Below are 14,118 nucleotides of genomic sequence, written 5' to 3' on the forward strand. Positions count from 1 at the left end.
AGTAGAGTAAAAGCTTAACCAACCAACGATATTGAATCTTTTAATATCCTTAACGATAATCGTCTCGGGCGACGTCGCCGGCAAAGGGGTTTTTCTCTCAAAGGAAAAGAAATCAAAGACCGTTTTTTCCGAATCGACGTCAAACGGTTGTCGGTTTAAAAAGTAAGTAACCGTTCCCGGAAATCCCGGTAAAAATATTATTCCCGAAAATCACATAGGTTTACCGCCGGGCTTTAATATTTTTTCTGCCGGTGACAGATCAAATACATAAAAACATTTTCAGATATTAAATTTGAAAACTGTACCCAAAAAAATAATGAAAGTTAAAAGAAAAAATATCCCATTCATTTTTGGCGTAAGGGTTGGGTTTTGACGGTATACGGCCCATGTAGAGAACCGTTTTACCATAAAATTGAAAGTTTTAAAAATCACGTTATTTTGAGCTTATTTGAAGTGATTTGATCTCATTACCAGACTATTCTTATCATATATCTCTTATCAATTGATTTATCCTTATCAATCTCTATTTTTATTACTGTCATTTCTTTTATACAGAATTCAACATAAAACTTAAACATTAGTAACAAAACATGACTAAAACTAATACAATTTAAATTTTAAGAGAAGAAATTATCAAACGAAACATAATATAACAGATTAAACATAATTATTGAGCAAGAATCTTGGCTAGGGAATCATAAAAAAAATAAAAATTACTCAATTTATTGCAATTAGAAAAAAGCCTTTGGAGAGGAGTATGCATAGTGCATACTATATTCTTGTTTTTTGAGTTGAAATGTAAAAGAATAGTGGGGATCTGGTATGTTGTGTAGGGACATTAAAAGGTATTTGAACTAATAGCTCAGGGCAATCTGTATAATTATTTGATAACTTACAAATAAACTTGACATCATTAATAAACCTTCTTTTGGCAAGCTAATCCAATTTTACCTCAACCGCTAAGTCCTCTATTCTTGTATCCAGTTTCCCCAACTTGAACCTTAACATATACAAAAACCGGTTTTGCGTTTTGTCCAGATCTTGCCCATTTTGATAAGGACACCATATGACCGATCCATATTCAATAATTGATCTAACAAAGGAACAATGTGGCATTTTTAAGCACTAAAGGTCATTAAACTCCAAACATTCTAAAAGCTTTATTTTTATGTAAGAAATATGAGAAACGATATTTAACGCAACACCATCAATATTGTAAATAAAAACTGGTGTTTCTTTACGTAATTTGGCAGCATTTAAGGTTGTACTGATGCGCGTGCCGTATTTTGGTTGTTTCAGATTGGACGTTGGCCGTTTGGGCGTTGCTAGACGAGGATCGTTTTAACGACATTACCATAGCGAGAGAGAAATAGAATGAAGACTGCACGAATGTCTTGGGGCGCCGTGCTCGCGGCGGCGGCCCTGACGGCGGCTTTGCGGACGCTCGGTGCCGGTTGCGACGGCGGCACGCTGGCGCCGCACATGCACCACAACATAGCGATACTGCCCAGCGACGTGTACCCCGGGTTCGGCATCAAGCAGTTCACCAGCGACAACAAGTACGCGTACTTCCGGCTACTGGAAACGGGTTACTCGCAGTTCTTCTCCGTGCTCAAGGACGGGCTGCTGATGACCACCACGGACCTGGGGCTGCTGGTCAAGCGCCCGGTCAGCCTGGTCGTGCTGGAAGAGTCGCCCAACACGACCATCACGCACAACATGCAGGTGTTCGTGCTGGAGAAACGGGAGATGCTGCGGTTCTCGGACGACGCGTACCCCGACGGCAAGGTCATGGAGAACCGGCCGCCGGGCACGGGCGTCAAAGGCGTGCCCGTGCTGCACGCTTTCGGCGAAGGCGTGGCCGGGCTGCCCATACGGTACGCCATCGTGGACGGCAACGACGACGGCGCGTTCACGCTCAAGACGGCCGAGAATATCGCCGGCAACATCACCAACAAGTCGTACTACAAGGGCGTGCACCTGGTCACCAAGCGGCCGCTGGACCGCGAACAGAAGCCGTCGTACGACCTGATCGTGCAGGCGGCCGACGGTAGCGGCATCGACAAGGCGTACACCAAGATCCACGTGCAAGTGCTGGACGTCAACGACAACGACCCGGTGTTCTTGCAGACGCTGTACCGGATCAACGTGGACGCGTTCAACCTGGGCCTGGACAACGGGTCGGCAGAGGCAGCCGGACCGGGACGGTACTCGAACGTCGGCCGCGTCGAAGCCACCGACGCGGACGGCGACCACGTGGCGTACAGGCTGTCCGCGCCCAGCTCCGTCGTGGTGGTGGTGCCGCAGACGGGCGAGCTGCTGGTGTCCGACGACGTGCTCAGGGCCCACGAGTACTTCGAGTGTCAGGTGACGGTGAACGCGCACGACCTGCGCACGCCGTCCCGCATGGCCGTCGAACCGGCCACCGTGTGGATACAGTACAACTTCGTGGTGCTCGACGACGACATACTCATGCAGGACTTCAACGTGTACGACGACGCCGGCGACCATCGGATCTACAAGCGGCGCGTCACCCGGGCGGTGAGGCCGACCAAGAGGATCGAGTTCACCGAGACGGACGGCGAACAGGAGGGCCGCAGCGTGTTCCCGCTGGAGAAGGAGACGGAAAAGGAGACGTTCAAGATCCGGGACGAGAACCCGTGGGTGACGGTCGAGCCCAACGGCGCGGTCCGGGTCAAGAAGAAGTGGGACTACGAAGAGCTGGGACCGGAAAAGACCATCGACTTTTGGGTGACCATCACCAACGCCGACGTGGGAGGTATGTTGTATATTATTATTGGTTTTTTTTTTAAATTCAATTTTGCATCATTCGAATTCACTAAAACAACCGTCTTCTCTGACATTGACAATATTACTACATATAGGATGATAGACAACTGTCTTGGAATCTATTGGACAATTTCTTAGGTTGATTGCCATTCAAACAGCTTGGTGAGAACCCAAAATAGGGCACGAGTGACTTTTATAGAGCTTTACGTGATTGTAGAAGACAAGAAAGTGCCACTCTCTAGTTTTAGACATTAAATGTGAGAAAAGAGGATTGTAGAAGCCGGGAAAGAATGGTTTCTCCGCCGTAGAAATCCAATACCAGCCGGTAGAGAGTCTGAAGCCAATTGTTAATCATTCGCTGTTTATCAATGCAAACAAAATTAATGAGACTAAACCCCATAAAAGGAAAAACCAGTTATGAACTCTATGGATGTGAGTGTTGAAAGAAGAAAGGCAAATGGTAGAAGCCGAAACGAGAATGTTGAGATGGGTGTGTGGAATGATTAGTTTAGACGGAATAAGAAAAAATCATCTTAATAGTTTGTGGACACCGTGAGATGCGAATTTTTTGGATCAGAGTACAAAAGTGTTAGAAGTTAAACTGGAACAATGAAAGGAGTGGAAACTAGAAAAAATGGTTTCACAATAATTAGGTCTAAAATAGAATGTACATTGACTTTAAAGTTTGTATTAGAAAAGGAATGGATATTTCAATCTGATATAGACAGAGACAGATAAAAAAAAGAAAGCTTCGAAAAGAAAAATAGGCAATACAACTTTGAGGACGACTTAGGGCAATGCACAGGTTGTAGCTGATCGTTATAACATTTAAGATTATTGTATCGAAACACAGTTATAGTGCTGAGAAAGAAATAGTAGAATGTCAAATGAATGATTGCAATGTGGCATAGAACAATAATATTAGACAATTTGAGAACATTTCTGATAAGTACTTTAAAACTTCTAAGAGCATATATTACCTCTGTCCTATGTAGTATTATTGCAGGTGTTTTTGTTCTCAAACGGTGCTTTTAATATACTAACAGTGTTATATAATATACTAAGCGAGGTGTAGGATACGTTTCTGCCATAGTTAAGTAACCATAGTCTTAAGACAACCGGTCAAGGACCTTAATACAAATAAAAGTATTATTTTACCGACCATAATGTAGAATATTAATTTTGAGTTAGGGTTTTGGGTTTTCAACACTCCGAGCTTTTGGTGAGCACATCTACAAGAGGAGTGTGACCAACCGGGTAACGCGCGGGTCGGGACACAACAGTTGGCCACACTGACCTACGCAGCTGTTTTGGGAATTACGGGTAAATCTCTTTTGGTCTGTGAACGGTCTCAAGAAATGGATATCCGTGATCATCAAGGCGATTAAGATCAACTGCCGTGTCCCAAAGTTTGGCAGAATACCGTTAACCGTCGTCTAAAAAAATAGTATTATGATAACTATAATGTGGCTCACTCGTTTTGGGCGTGAATAATTTACGGTTAAAAAAAAAAAAAACCACCGTTCCAAACGTGTTGAACTCCTCTCAATTTGTGTTTTAATTTACACTAATTGTACAACGCAATTAGTGGTGTTGTGTGTGTACTTTGTATACGTTTTGATTAGTGTGTTTTCGGGGCCGTCCCGGGATAATTAATCGATAATAATTAAGAGGCATACATATGTATGTAGGTATGTATATATTGCACACCCACCTTTGTTTGTTGCGTTCGTGAATATAGATAGTGTTAATAACTAATACATCCAAGCCGGTATATTATGGGCGAGTGATAGCGGCGTACAAGTTGTTGTAGAAAAATAGTTGTACATAAAATTATAACGAGACACGCCGGCGACAGTAAACGGCAATGGTTTTTTTCTTTCTTTCTTAAATTCTCATCAGTCATCTTAATCGAATTATTAAACAACATAACGGTAGTCCGTCGACCGGTGTTTCGATATTTTTTATCACTATCGTTTGTGTACATAAAAATAATTATCGTTAAAAAATTCATTTACAATCGATTGTTTCCGGCTTGACCGTTTTAAACGGCGGTCCGTGACACTGTACGTTTTTTTTTTTTATTGCTATTAATAATAGTAAAACGACGTCGGATTCGAATAATAATAACAATAATTGTTCTTCTTAAAATACACCAAAAAGAGTTATTTTTATTATGGGCGTGAGAACCGTCGGGGCGGCTTACACTCTCATTTTGTATTCTTAACGCGATTATACGGATATAGCAATATAAATTTGAATACCGTAGGATAGGCGCCAATGAACACAATTGGCTGGATTATAATATTATAGCGTCGTCGGCATGCCAACCAATCTCAACGACGGGGTCCTGTATTATGTGTTTAGGTTACATATTGACTTTTCCCCTCAAGACACAGCCCCCCCCCCAAGACTTAAGATTTTCCCATCGTCTTATCTCTGTTCGGTCGTGCGAGCTGGGACGACAACAATATAAATAATAATAATAATAATAATAATGCGATACAAGTTTTCGCAACTGGCGTGCGAAATACACCACAGCTTGGAATATTTTCCTTGTACAAAACATGATTGCGCTTGGCGTTATGGGCGGTGTGCTTAAGATTAATAAAACTTGTGCTATAGCTGCCGATTTATTGCTTTCAATAAAATGATTGCATACGGTATTTCCTTACTACGGAAAATACACTTTGGGTCGGGTTCAAAAAAAAAAAACCGATTACAGCTGTTGTCCGCATTGGAAAAATCATTTCGTCGTTAAGAGGTTTCGCGCCCAAAGCCAAACGGAATGGGAAAAATGTGAATAAAAAAAAAAAAAAAAATGTATATGTAGTTTTATAACTCTTTTGAAAGTTTTCCCCTTTGTGTGTGTGTGTGCGCGTCGATTCTATTGAAACCCTTTCAGCGAACGTCTTAACGTCGTAAAAAGGATTTTCTATTTCGAGAGCTGTCTGCAAAGAAGCAGTGCACCTGAGCCCTTCTATCTGTACTCTTTGTACACGGGTTTATGTCGGCCAAGATAAAACATATTCGGTTTCCGTGTGTAATATGTATTATAAAATACAATTTCGATAAATCCCCCATCGATTTCATCTTTGCCGGACGTGTCCACGGCACTATGACTAATCGGACCGGCCGTCGGTCAAGCGGATCGGTCGACAAAGCCGGACCACGTTTGCCGTGTAACTGTGCAGGAATGACGACGGGGCCAAGAAGTAGAAGACGATTACTTAAGAGAGGTGGACGAACCTCTCAGCTGCTGCTGCTGCTGCTGCTGCTGTGTAAGACACACTAAAAAACAAACCGTTCGAATGACTATTTTTTTTTTTGTTTTTTTCATCCGGTCATCGTACCGGCCGGCAATGACAAACTTGACCGCCGTTTACTTAGTAGACTTGGTACACCTGCAATTTGCAAAAATTCAAACGGTAGATATCGGTTAGGTTTCAGGGTGTATGGATATGGATCAATGTTCAAAACTACACGGTCGTCGGACCTGAGTGATTGTGTTTTTTTTTTGTTCTTTTTCTTTAAGTCTTTAATTCCCGGTTCGGGGAGAAGTCTTCTTCTGCGCATCACTGTATCTCGGATGGACGCGGCTGATTAATCGGCAAGACGTCTATTGTCTAACGACGGTGTTCGTCTTATTAGCCGGCTAGTCGGGCCGGCAAGTATGAAATGGATCCTAATCCGTAGATGTCAACAATTTTTTAGGTTACTCAAACTCGGACGGTGGAAATAATCACCGAAAATAGACATTTGAGACTTTTTTTTTTGCCACATTGATTTCTGTGGTTCCTAAGGGCCAATAAGGGTTCTACCTAAGACGATTAGGTTTCGAAATATGACGTTGAACTGTACGGGCATCAGCCTTGGGTCTGTTAAAAACCGAAAACCGAAGAAAACATTAACAGTGTGCGGCGCCCGTTACTTTAATTGGCCGAGACAAACACCATCATCAGTCATCACGTGTGAATAACAATAATTAAACGTCAATAAGCGGTTTCGGTGTAGTGTAGACGTCCGGCCGACAACGCTTGCCAGGTACTAAGAAATTAATAATAATAATAATAGTTGATAGCCGAAGATAATAACCTCGCCCAGTCGATTATGCCAGTCCGCAAGCCGGTTGGCGTTTGTCCATAAAATATGAACAGAACGCCATAAGTTCACAAATTCGGTTAACTCGTGCTGGCTAAATAAAAAATAATCACTACACTCGGTAATCTTGACCTTCCTGGGTCAAAGGACTTGTATTAATATCCTCTTCTGTCGGTTGCAGTGAAAAAAATGTACAACGGGAACTAATAGTTTTATTAGAAAAAATGCAATAATTTAATATTACAATTGGGACTCAGTTTAATTAAGTAACATACCGTACTGTTTGTCTCGAGGATTTTTTTTTTTTGTAATCACCCTACAAATTATAATAGTACCTAGCAAACTGTTTTGCGATAAATAACGACCGTGCAACCAAAAAGGAGGGCAAACGATTTATAAAAAAAAATAATAGGCTCGTCAATTGCAGACCCGGACAGTTTTTATTGAAAAACTTGTATAAACCATAACTTCAAAATAATGAATCATTTGAAGGTATTTTATTTTTAAAGTATCAAATCATTGATTACTTATAATAGTTAGTTTTTAGAACTTCAAATAATAATAAAATAGTTTTCTATTTTGGCTATTATTATTATCTTCTAATTAATTTAAAAAAAAAACGAGTTTTTAGTTACTAATCCACGTTTTATTTAAATAAAAAATATTCGAGTTTTTTTTTTGTTTAAATCAACTGTTTATTTGCTATTTAAATTAGTTTCATTAAAAAAATTAAAACTGGTATTACAATCACTTTTTTAAATTAAAAAATGTCCATTATAAAAAGCTGTTCTAAGGCAACTTTTCTTTTAAATAATTATTCTAATTTCAATTAAAATAACCGTCGTTTGTTAATTTACTTGGAAACAGTTGTTTTTGTTTATTAGTTTGTCGGGCTGAAATCCTCTGCTTTTGCTTACACGTCTACTGTATAGAGGACTATATTATTCTTGTTCAATAATAATCAATTCATTTCTCGACACCATTGGACACAGATTTGTTTTCTTGTTTGTTCTCCAAACTAGTTGTCCTTTGTAACCGACAATTATTCGGCTAATAATAATATATTCGAGTAAGACGTCCGAGTGTAGAGTTGTTATTATTATTTCACTGGGCGTTGTGATCACACCAATCGTGCTTCTGATCATCGATCAAAAATTGACCCGGATACAGATATTTTGTTCGGTTTAAATATTACGATATTATTATACCTAGTCTCGAAGTCAGAATGAAATAAAACAGATTTCGCGTTCGGTGTGTGTCGGAAGGAGTTATACAAGCAGCGGACTAGGGAATGACCTTAAATATCATACTTAAGCCTAGTGTGGTGTGATGATTAGCTTTTGAGATCTGTAGATCGCCGGTAGAATATCGTCGCGAACAAAGCGAGTGAGACAGAAAGAGACAGTGTTTCTGGAATAAAAACATTATACCTTTTGGAATCCGGTGTCTATATGATGTGATAGTATCTTATATTATCTCAACCTAAACCGTGTACTGTGTAGACTGCAGCAGTAGGATGTGACTCGCGGATGTGAATGATAAATTGTTGTACTTCTATATTATTATTATTATTATTATTATTATGTGTTCTTCTAGGCCACCGACGGTATACGACCATTATTGTTATCATTGTGCGACCGTCTAATTATTTCATGTCGGTTTTCTCTCTCATTGTATTCCACGCTTTGCCCATAATCGGCAACTGGGTCGCGATGATGAACACCGCCCGAGTTAACAAACTACAATGCATAATGGTATAGTAGTAATAATATTATAAACGCGCCGTGTACCAAATTCAATATACTGATAATAAATAACAACAATAATAGCAGGTATAAATGTAATATTATTATTATTTACCTACCTGAGCGCCCCCCCCAAACGCCCATGAGAAAAACCGACGCCCCTGCCGTCCTCGGTCGGCTTAAAACAATAATAAATTCAATATTGTAATTTTGTAAACGTGTAAACCAATATAAATAAACAATAGATCCTTCGATCGCCCCCGTACAGGCTTTAATTTCATTATTCCATGTACGAATCACCGACGCATAAGCACACGTTTAATAAAATTACCATTTTGAATTAAGTATTATTTTATTTTGGTAGGTCAAAATTGGCCGGGTTTTTCAATTTTTAACTCTGACTCGCTATGAATTGAGTTCAGGTTTTCGGTTTTAACATGATTTCGTTATTAAGCTGGATAACATCATTGCGAATATCTCGGTACGCTCTTATTATTGAATTAGGTATTAATAAGGAACAGTCGATAAGAAATGAGTAATTAAACATCTACGATTGCTTATTTTACCAGATATTTTGTGTGATGAAAGGGAGGGAGGGAGAACACAGTGATGATATAATAATATTATACATTTGAATTACTTGATTATCCCCATTCAAAAACTTCATCGTTCGGACTTGAAATTAATTCCAGCATTCAACTAGATTAAAAAACACAGTATTTTCGCGAAATGTGTGTTGTTTTATTAGTCTTATTAGTAACTTGGCGGTTTATTTTGATTAAATTTAAATAATTCATCTTTCATGTTGACTTTAATTTATTTTGCAAAACTTATAATTTTTGTTTACAAGTGTAATAAAATATAGTTTGATATTTTGATGTTTTCAAGAGACCTTATAACGAGAATTACAAACTAAACCTAAACAAATGAACTCTATGAAGCGTATGTTTTCAGTTCTACTTTCAGGCTCAAGTAGGTTTTTCGTCACGTCCATCTCAACATTTTCATTTCAGCTACTTTCATTTTATGGAAGGATCTCTAGACGGCAACTTTCCGTCTCACAATAGCTTTGATGCCTCTTTCCGCCCTATTCAATCACAGTTTCTTCTCGCCAAATTTTCCTCCTCCTCCAGTAGGATAGATGGTTCCAAATATTTCAATTTCTCTACTCTCTATACAGTTTAAGATCTTCCCGACTTTTTCAATTCTCATAAATATACACCACGAGGCGTCTGGTCAAATAGACATTTCTGAGTACTAGATTTAATGGTTTATCTTTCTTATTGACCGAGCCGCGTCCAAACGGCACTAAAGTGTACACTGTAAGTATACTATAAATGTACCGTGAAGCGTCATTTTATTTTGGCTATAAAAAAATCATCCGACGCCGCCATTTTCCGCCTACGAAATTACCGCAATTTTCTTCGAGTGTGTGTATTTAGTTCTTATCGTTGTATATAAGCAGCGTGTGTGTGTTTGGGGTTGTTGGAGAATTCTCCAAGACAAACTTTTGCCTCCCCTTCGTGAACCGTATTTGTGTGTATAGTGTATATATATATTGTCTACCCTTCCTCTTTTCGATGAGTTTCGTCGGTAAATATTTATTCGGCAAAACGATTCACGCATTTGAACACATTTGTATTATGTGCATAAAAGAGCGAGGAAAAATGGCAACAAAAGGGCGGCCTCTGGCGGCAAAGAGTGACGAAGAGGAAGTGGCCGAGCATTTTTTTTCGGGCCGGCATGTGTATAGTGTACAGACTTTGAAAAAAAGAATAATAACAATAATAACTGAATCTCTCCAGCCGCCGTCGACGACCTTTGCAAAGGGTGGAAAATAGCGTGCAATGTAAGTCTGTGTGCACGTTATTATTATTTTTTTTATGCACATTATTGTCGAGGCGGAAAAATTGTTCCCTCGGTAAAGAAAAAAAGGAAATAATATAATTCCTACCCCGGTATATATTTCTTTAATGCAATTTTGTTTTTTTTTATAATTGGACAATGTTTTCCGACCCTTCCGTCGTGCACGGAACACATATCCAAGTTGACAATTACAAAATAACAAAAAGAGAACAAACGTCATCGTGCTGGAAAATAACTACTACACCGTTTTGGCGATTTTACCAGGGTCATACTTTTTTTTTGCTCGCCAGCAGAGTTAGAATAGAAAACTTTTTAATTGCCATCCGCTATTGTTAACCTAACCTAACCGAAAATTGTGTCCTACACCGAACAGAAACTTAGACCAAAGCGGTATATATCATTTTCGTTTTACTATTTATTATTGACACTAATGACGTTGACGTGAGATCTTCCTAGTGAATAGGTACTTTGTTCACTCGGTTTGTCGCTATGGTAAGTAAGCCCATGTTGAACGGTTAGGCTTGGCTCTGTTAATTAAAAACGTTTCATACAAGTGAAAATATTTTTAAAATAAAATCCATTTTTTTTTCTCATCTCTAAATAGATATATGGTCATAATTTAATTAAATAATAATATTATAAAAAAACGAATCACGCAATAATCGAAATAAAAAGATAATATTTTATTCGAATAAATAATTTTATTAAAATAATTTAGTGCAAAATATAAATACAAAATATTCACTCGAATAAATGGAATAATTTATAGTTTTATTCAATCGACTAAAATGCCCAATTCTGTCATTAACCGCACTATAATGACTAAAACATGAGTGCATTCATAATTATACCTTTAAAAGCTAATACAAATTAATCTAAAAATAACTTTCCACAATCGAAACGTATTTCGAAGTGGTTCTCTTAAGTTGTCGATTTTTTATTTTCAATAAACAACAATTGTATTAAGTCATGTTCGTTAAGTTTGTACTTTTGTTTACCTAGTGCTTTAAAAAAAAAAATAATATGTAGACAACCAAATGTCTATTTTTTTTAATTTTTTTTTACATGACTGTTGTTTGATAAACATGTAAAATTAGAATCGTTGAACAGAATTCAAAGTTTTCTTATTCAAAAAAAAAAATTACCTTATCCGTCACCATTTCTTTGTTCACTCCACTCATACTTTTAGAGTGTCTTAATATCCCAATACCGTGATCTTGAACTTGTGTCGAACTACTATTTTTTTTCCTGCCTTCAATCAACAAGTAACCCAAACTATCTATATCGGTTGTTATCTCTATGTTTAGCTGCTAATTTTTAATTTTATAATTAAAATTATTTTATACGATATTATTATATCATCGCAGTTTCTGCTTTGATCTGGTTGCTCTCTGTGGTCTCTTTGAACAATAAATTTTGTGGTGTAGCAACAGGGTCGGGGTTTGTGAAACGCGAGCTTCGGAATATTTGAATATTTATGTGGATAGTAGTGTACGCCTGACAGACGACGGAAACGAATACAATGTTGCTTTTATAGTCGGAATGATAATAAAAAAATAAAAGAAACACTGCACCGAATCTATACAGTTTTCTTGTTAAAGTTCTGGCGCTTTTTATTTATTATTCAACGGTTTCTGCGTACCGAGATGGGTTCTCCACTCGGCTTTTGACGTTTTTCCCGGTAAGACATAAAGCTATATTGTCGTGCACAACCGACGACCATCTAAATAGTCCTTCACTGTTGTCGGAGCGTCTTAATTGAGAGACAGAGTGAGGGTCGCGTTTGTCAGCGGTGTATATTTAAGGAAGTGGCTTAGGGGGCGGAAGTACTCCCCGAAATTTCTGGAAATATGAGTGTTAATTATGAATTATAGTGCAGCTTGGCACTTATTCGAATTTGGTAAATAAAATATGTTAGCCTTCTCCGAAATAAAATCCTTCACTGCTACTTTGCTGGGCTTGAAATTGAGAATAATTTGTTGAAAACATTGGCTGGTTTTGGATTATTACTTTTAAATAACATTAGCTAAAGTTTCTCCAGAAAGAAAATCTACAAAATTGCATATTTTATTTTAAGAGAAGAAACTACGCGTCGTGTCCATAATGAATCACCGCGTGTACCTACACTGGCCGTGTCTATGTGTACCACCTATATGTACGATAATATTTAAATAACTACCAAGATGTGTAATTTCATTTAATCAGCGACCGAAACGCGTTTTAGATCTGATCTGTTAGCGCCCAGCGAAGAAGATGAATTATATAATAATATTTTCATCCGCGGTGTCGACAACGGCGATGGCCGCATTTTTTCGAACACTATAATTACCAGATTTTCCCCTTCCCCTCCCTGATAAAAATGATATAACTTATTCCACCACTACCGAAAAGAATATACTTATTCTTATTATACGTTATACTTAACGTATACAAAACCGTGGCAGTCGGTCACACGCGATTGTGTGCGATGACCACCGGCCTAACCAAAAACACATACGTTCACATCATCGCAATGATAACCATCGCCAGGAATAATCATATAATACAATAATTGACGTGGGAAAACGTCACTATATTATTGTTATTACAGTTATTACTATATATGTAATACATACGCACGGCCGGTTTTTATTTTTCTACCATCATTATGGTTGTTACTCTTGTGACCCGATCGAGACAACAGACCACCGCACTGGACTCGACTCGTCGACCATAGGTAAGGTCGTGCCCGACAACCCATACCTTATGGGTCTATGATGGAATAAAAGGGTTAGGCGTAATGAGTCGTTTTTAAATAAAGGTTTCGGGGTTAAAACCAAATTTGGCCATTGGCGAGTCGAACAGTTAATAACACATCGACTAAACTAGTTACTTTTAAAAATACTATATCCAGTCAGTTTAAATCGACGATGGCTAAGTACTGTTACCTACCTAAAAATTTAATCTTTTTCCTGGATTACCGTCCGGGCAACATTTATTTGTGGTAAACACCACATTTTCTATTAAATTATTTGTTTGTAATAACTTAATATTTAACTAGGTTACTTTTAATTTTAATTTTAAAAAAGAGATCTTTAACATAAATAAGATGTTTAGCTTTTTTATTAATTAACTCGACTTGAACTAGTTTTAAAAATGTAATACTTTGTCAAAACAGCTTTGGACAAAACACTGGTCGATTTATTGTAAAAGCGAAGGGACGTTGCCGTTACAACTAGCACAACACCTCTGGAATTATAAAGCATATGTTTTGCAACGAGTAGTTCATTATTAATTGTTTGCAAATCTATTTTAAATCAGCTTGCTCTTCTCCTTATCAATCAACATTATTGTGTTTGCGTGATACCTCTCATCTGTTTGTCCTCCCTCATCGATCGACATTATCATCTCCGATCATTTAATTGTTTTCTTATATTCCTTCCCTTTGTATTATGTTAATTCCGTGTTCGCTTCGTGTTGATAACAATTACTTATTATTTATAATATTATAAAAACCTATGGGGGCTACGATGAAAAAACAGAACCCGTTTCTCTCAGCGACTGAAGCACAATACCTTCGACGATTTCATCGTAGTGTATCGCATTGTAGTTGTGTACTCCGGTAAATATTATTTGT

At 38.1% G+C, this 14,118-nt stretch overlaps 1 protein-coding gene across 3 annotated transcripts in view; it reads left to right on the top strand.

The window, feature by feature from the left end:
* Window positions 1-1,860: 1,860 nt before the first annotated feature.
* The window catches only part of LOC126837245 (neural-cadherin), a 69,898-nt gene continuing 57,640 nt past the window's right edge, over window positions 1,861-14,118 (top strand). For all 3 annotated transcript variants that reach the window (XM_050571093.1, XM_050571100.1, XM_050571088.1), the window contains exon 1: window positions 1,861-2,779. In XM_050571093.1, the coding sequence (XP_050427050.1) occupies window positions 2,407-2,779 (373 nt within the window). In that variant the 5' untranslated portion in view covers window positions 1,861-2,406. The remainder of the gene's footprint in view (window positions 2,780-14,118) is intronic.

This window comes from Adelges cooleyi, unplaced genomic scaffold (genome assembly GCF_023614345.1).
Source record: "Adelges cooleyi isolate 19-005CV unplaced genomic scaffold, UGA_ACOO_1.1 ACOO_flye_CR_arks_rails_tigmint_CR_PRNA_106, whole genome shotgun sequence".
In the NCBI taxonomy this organism is placed as follows: Eukaryota; Metazoa; Arthropoda; class Insecta; order Hemiptera; family Adelgidae; genus Adelges; species Adelges cooleyi.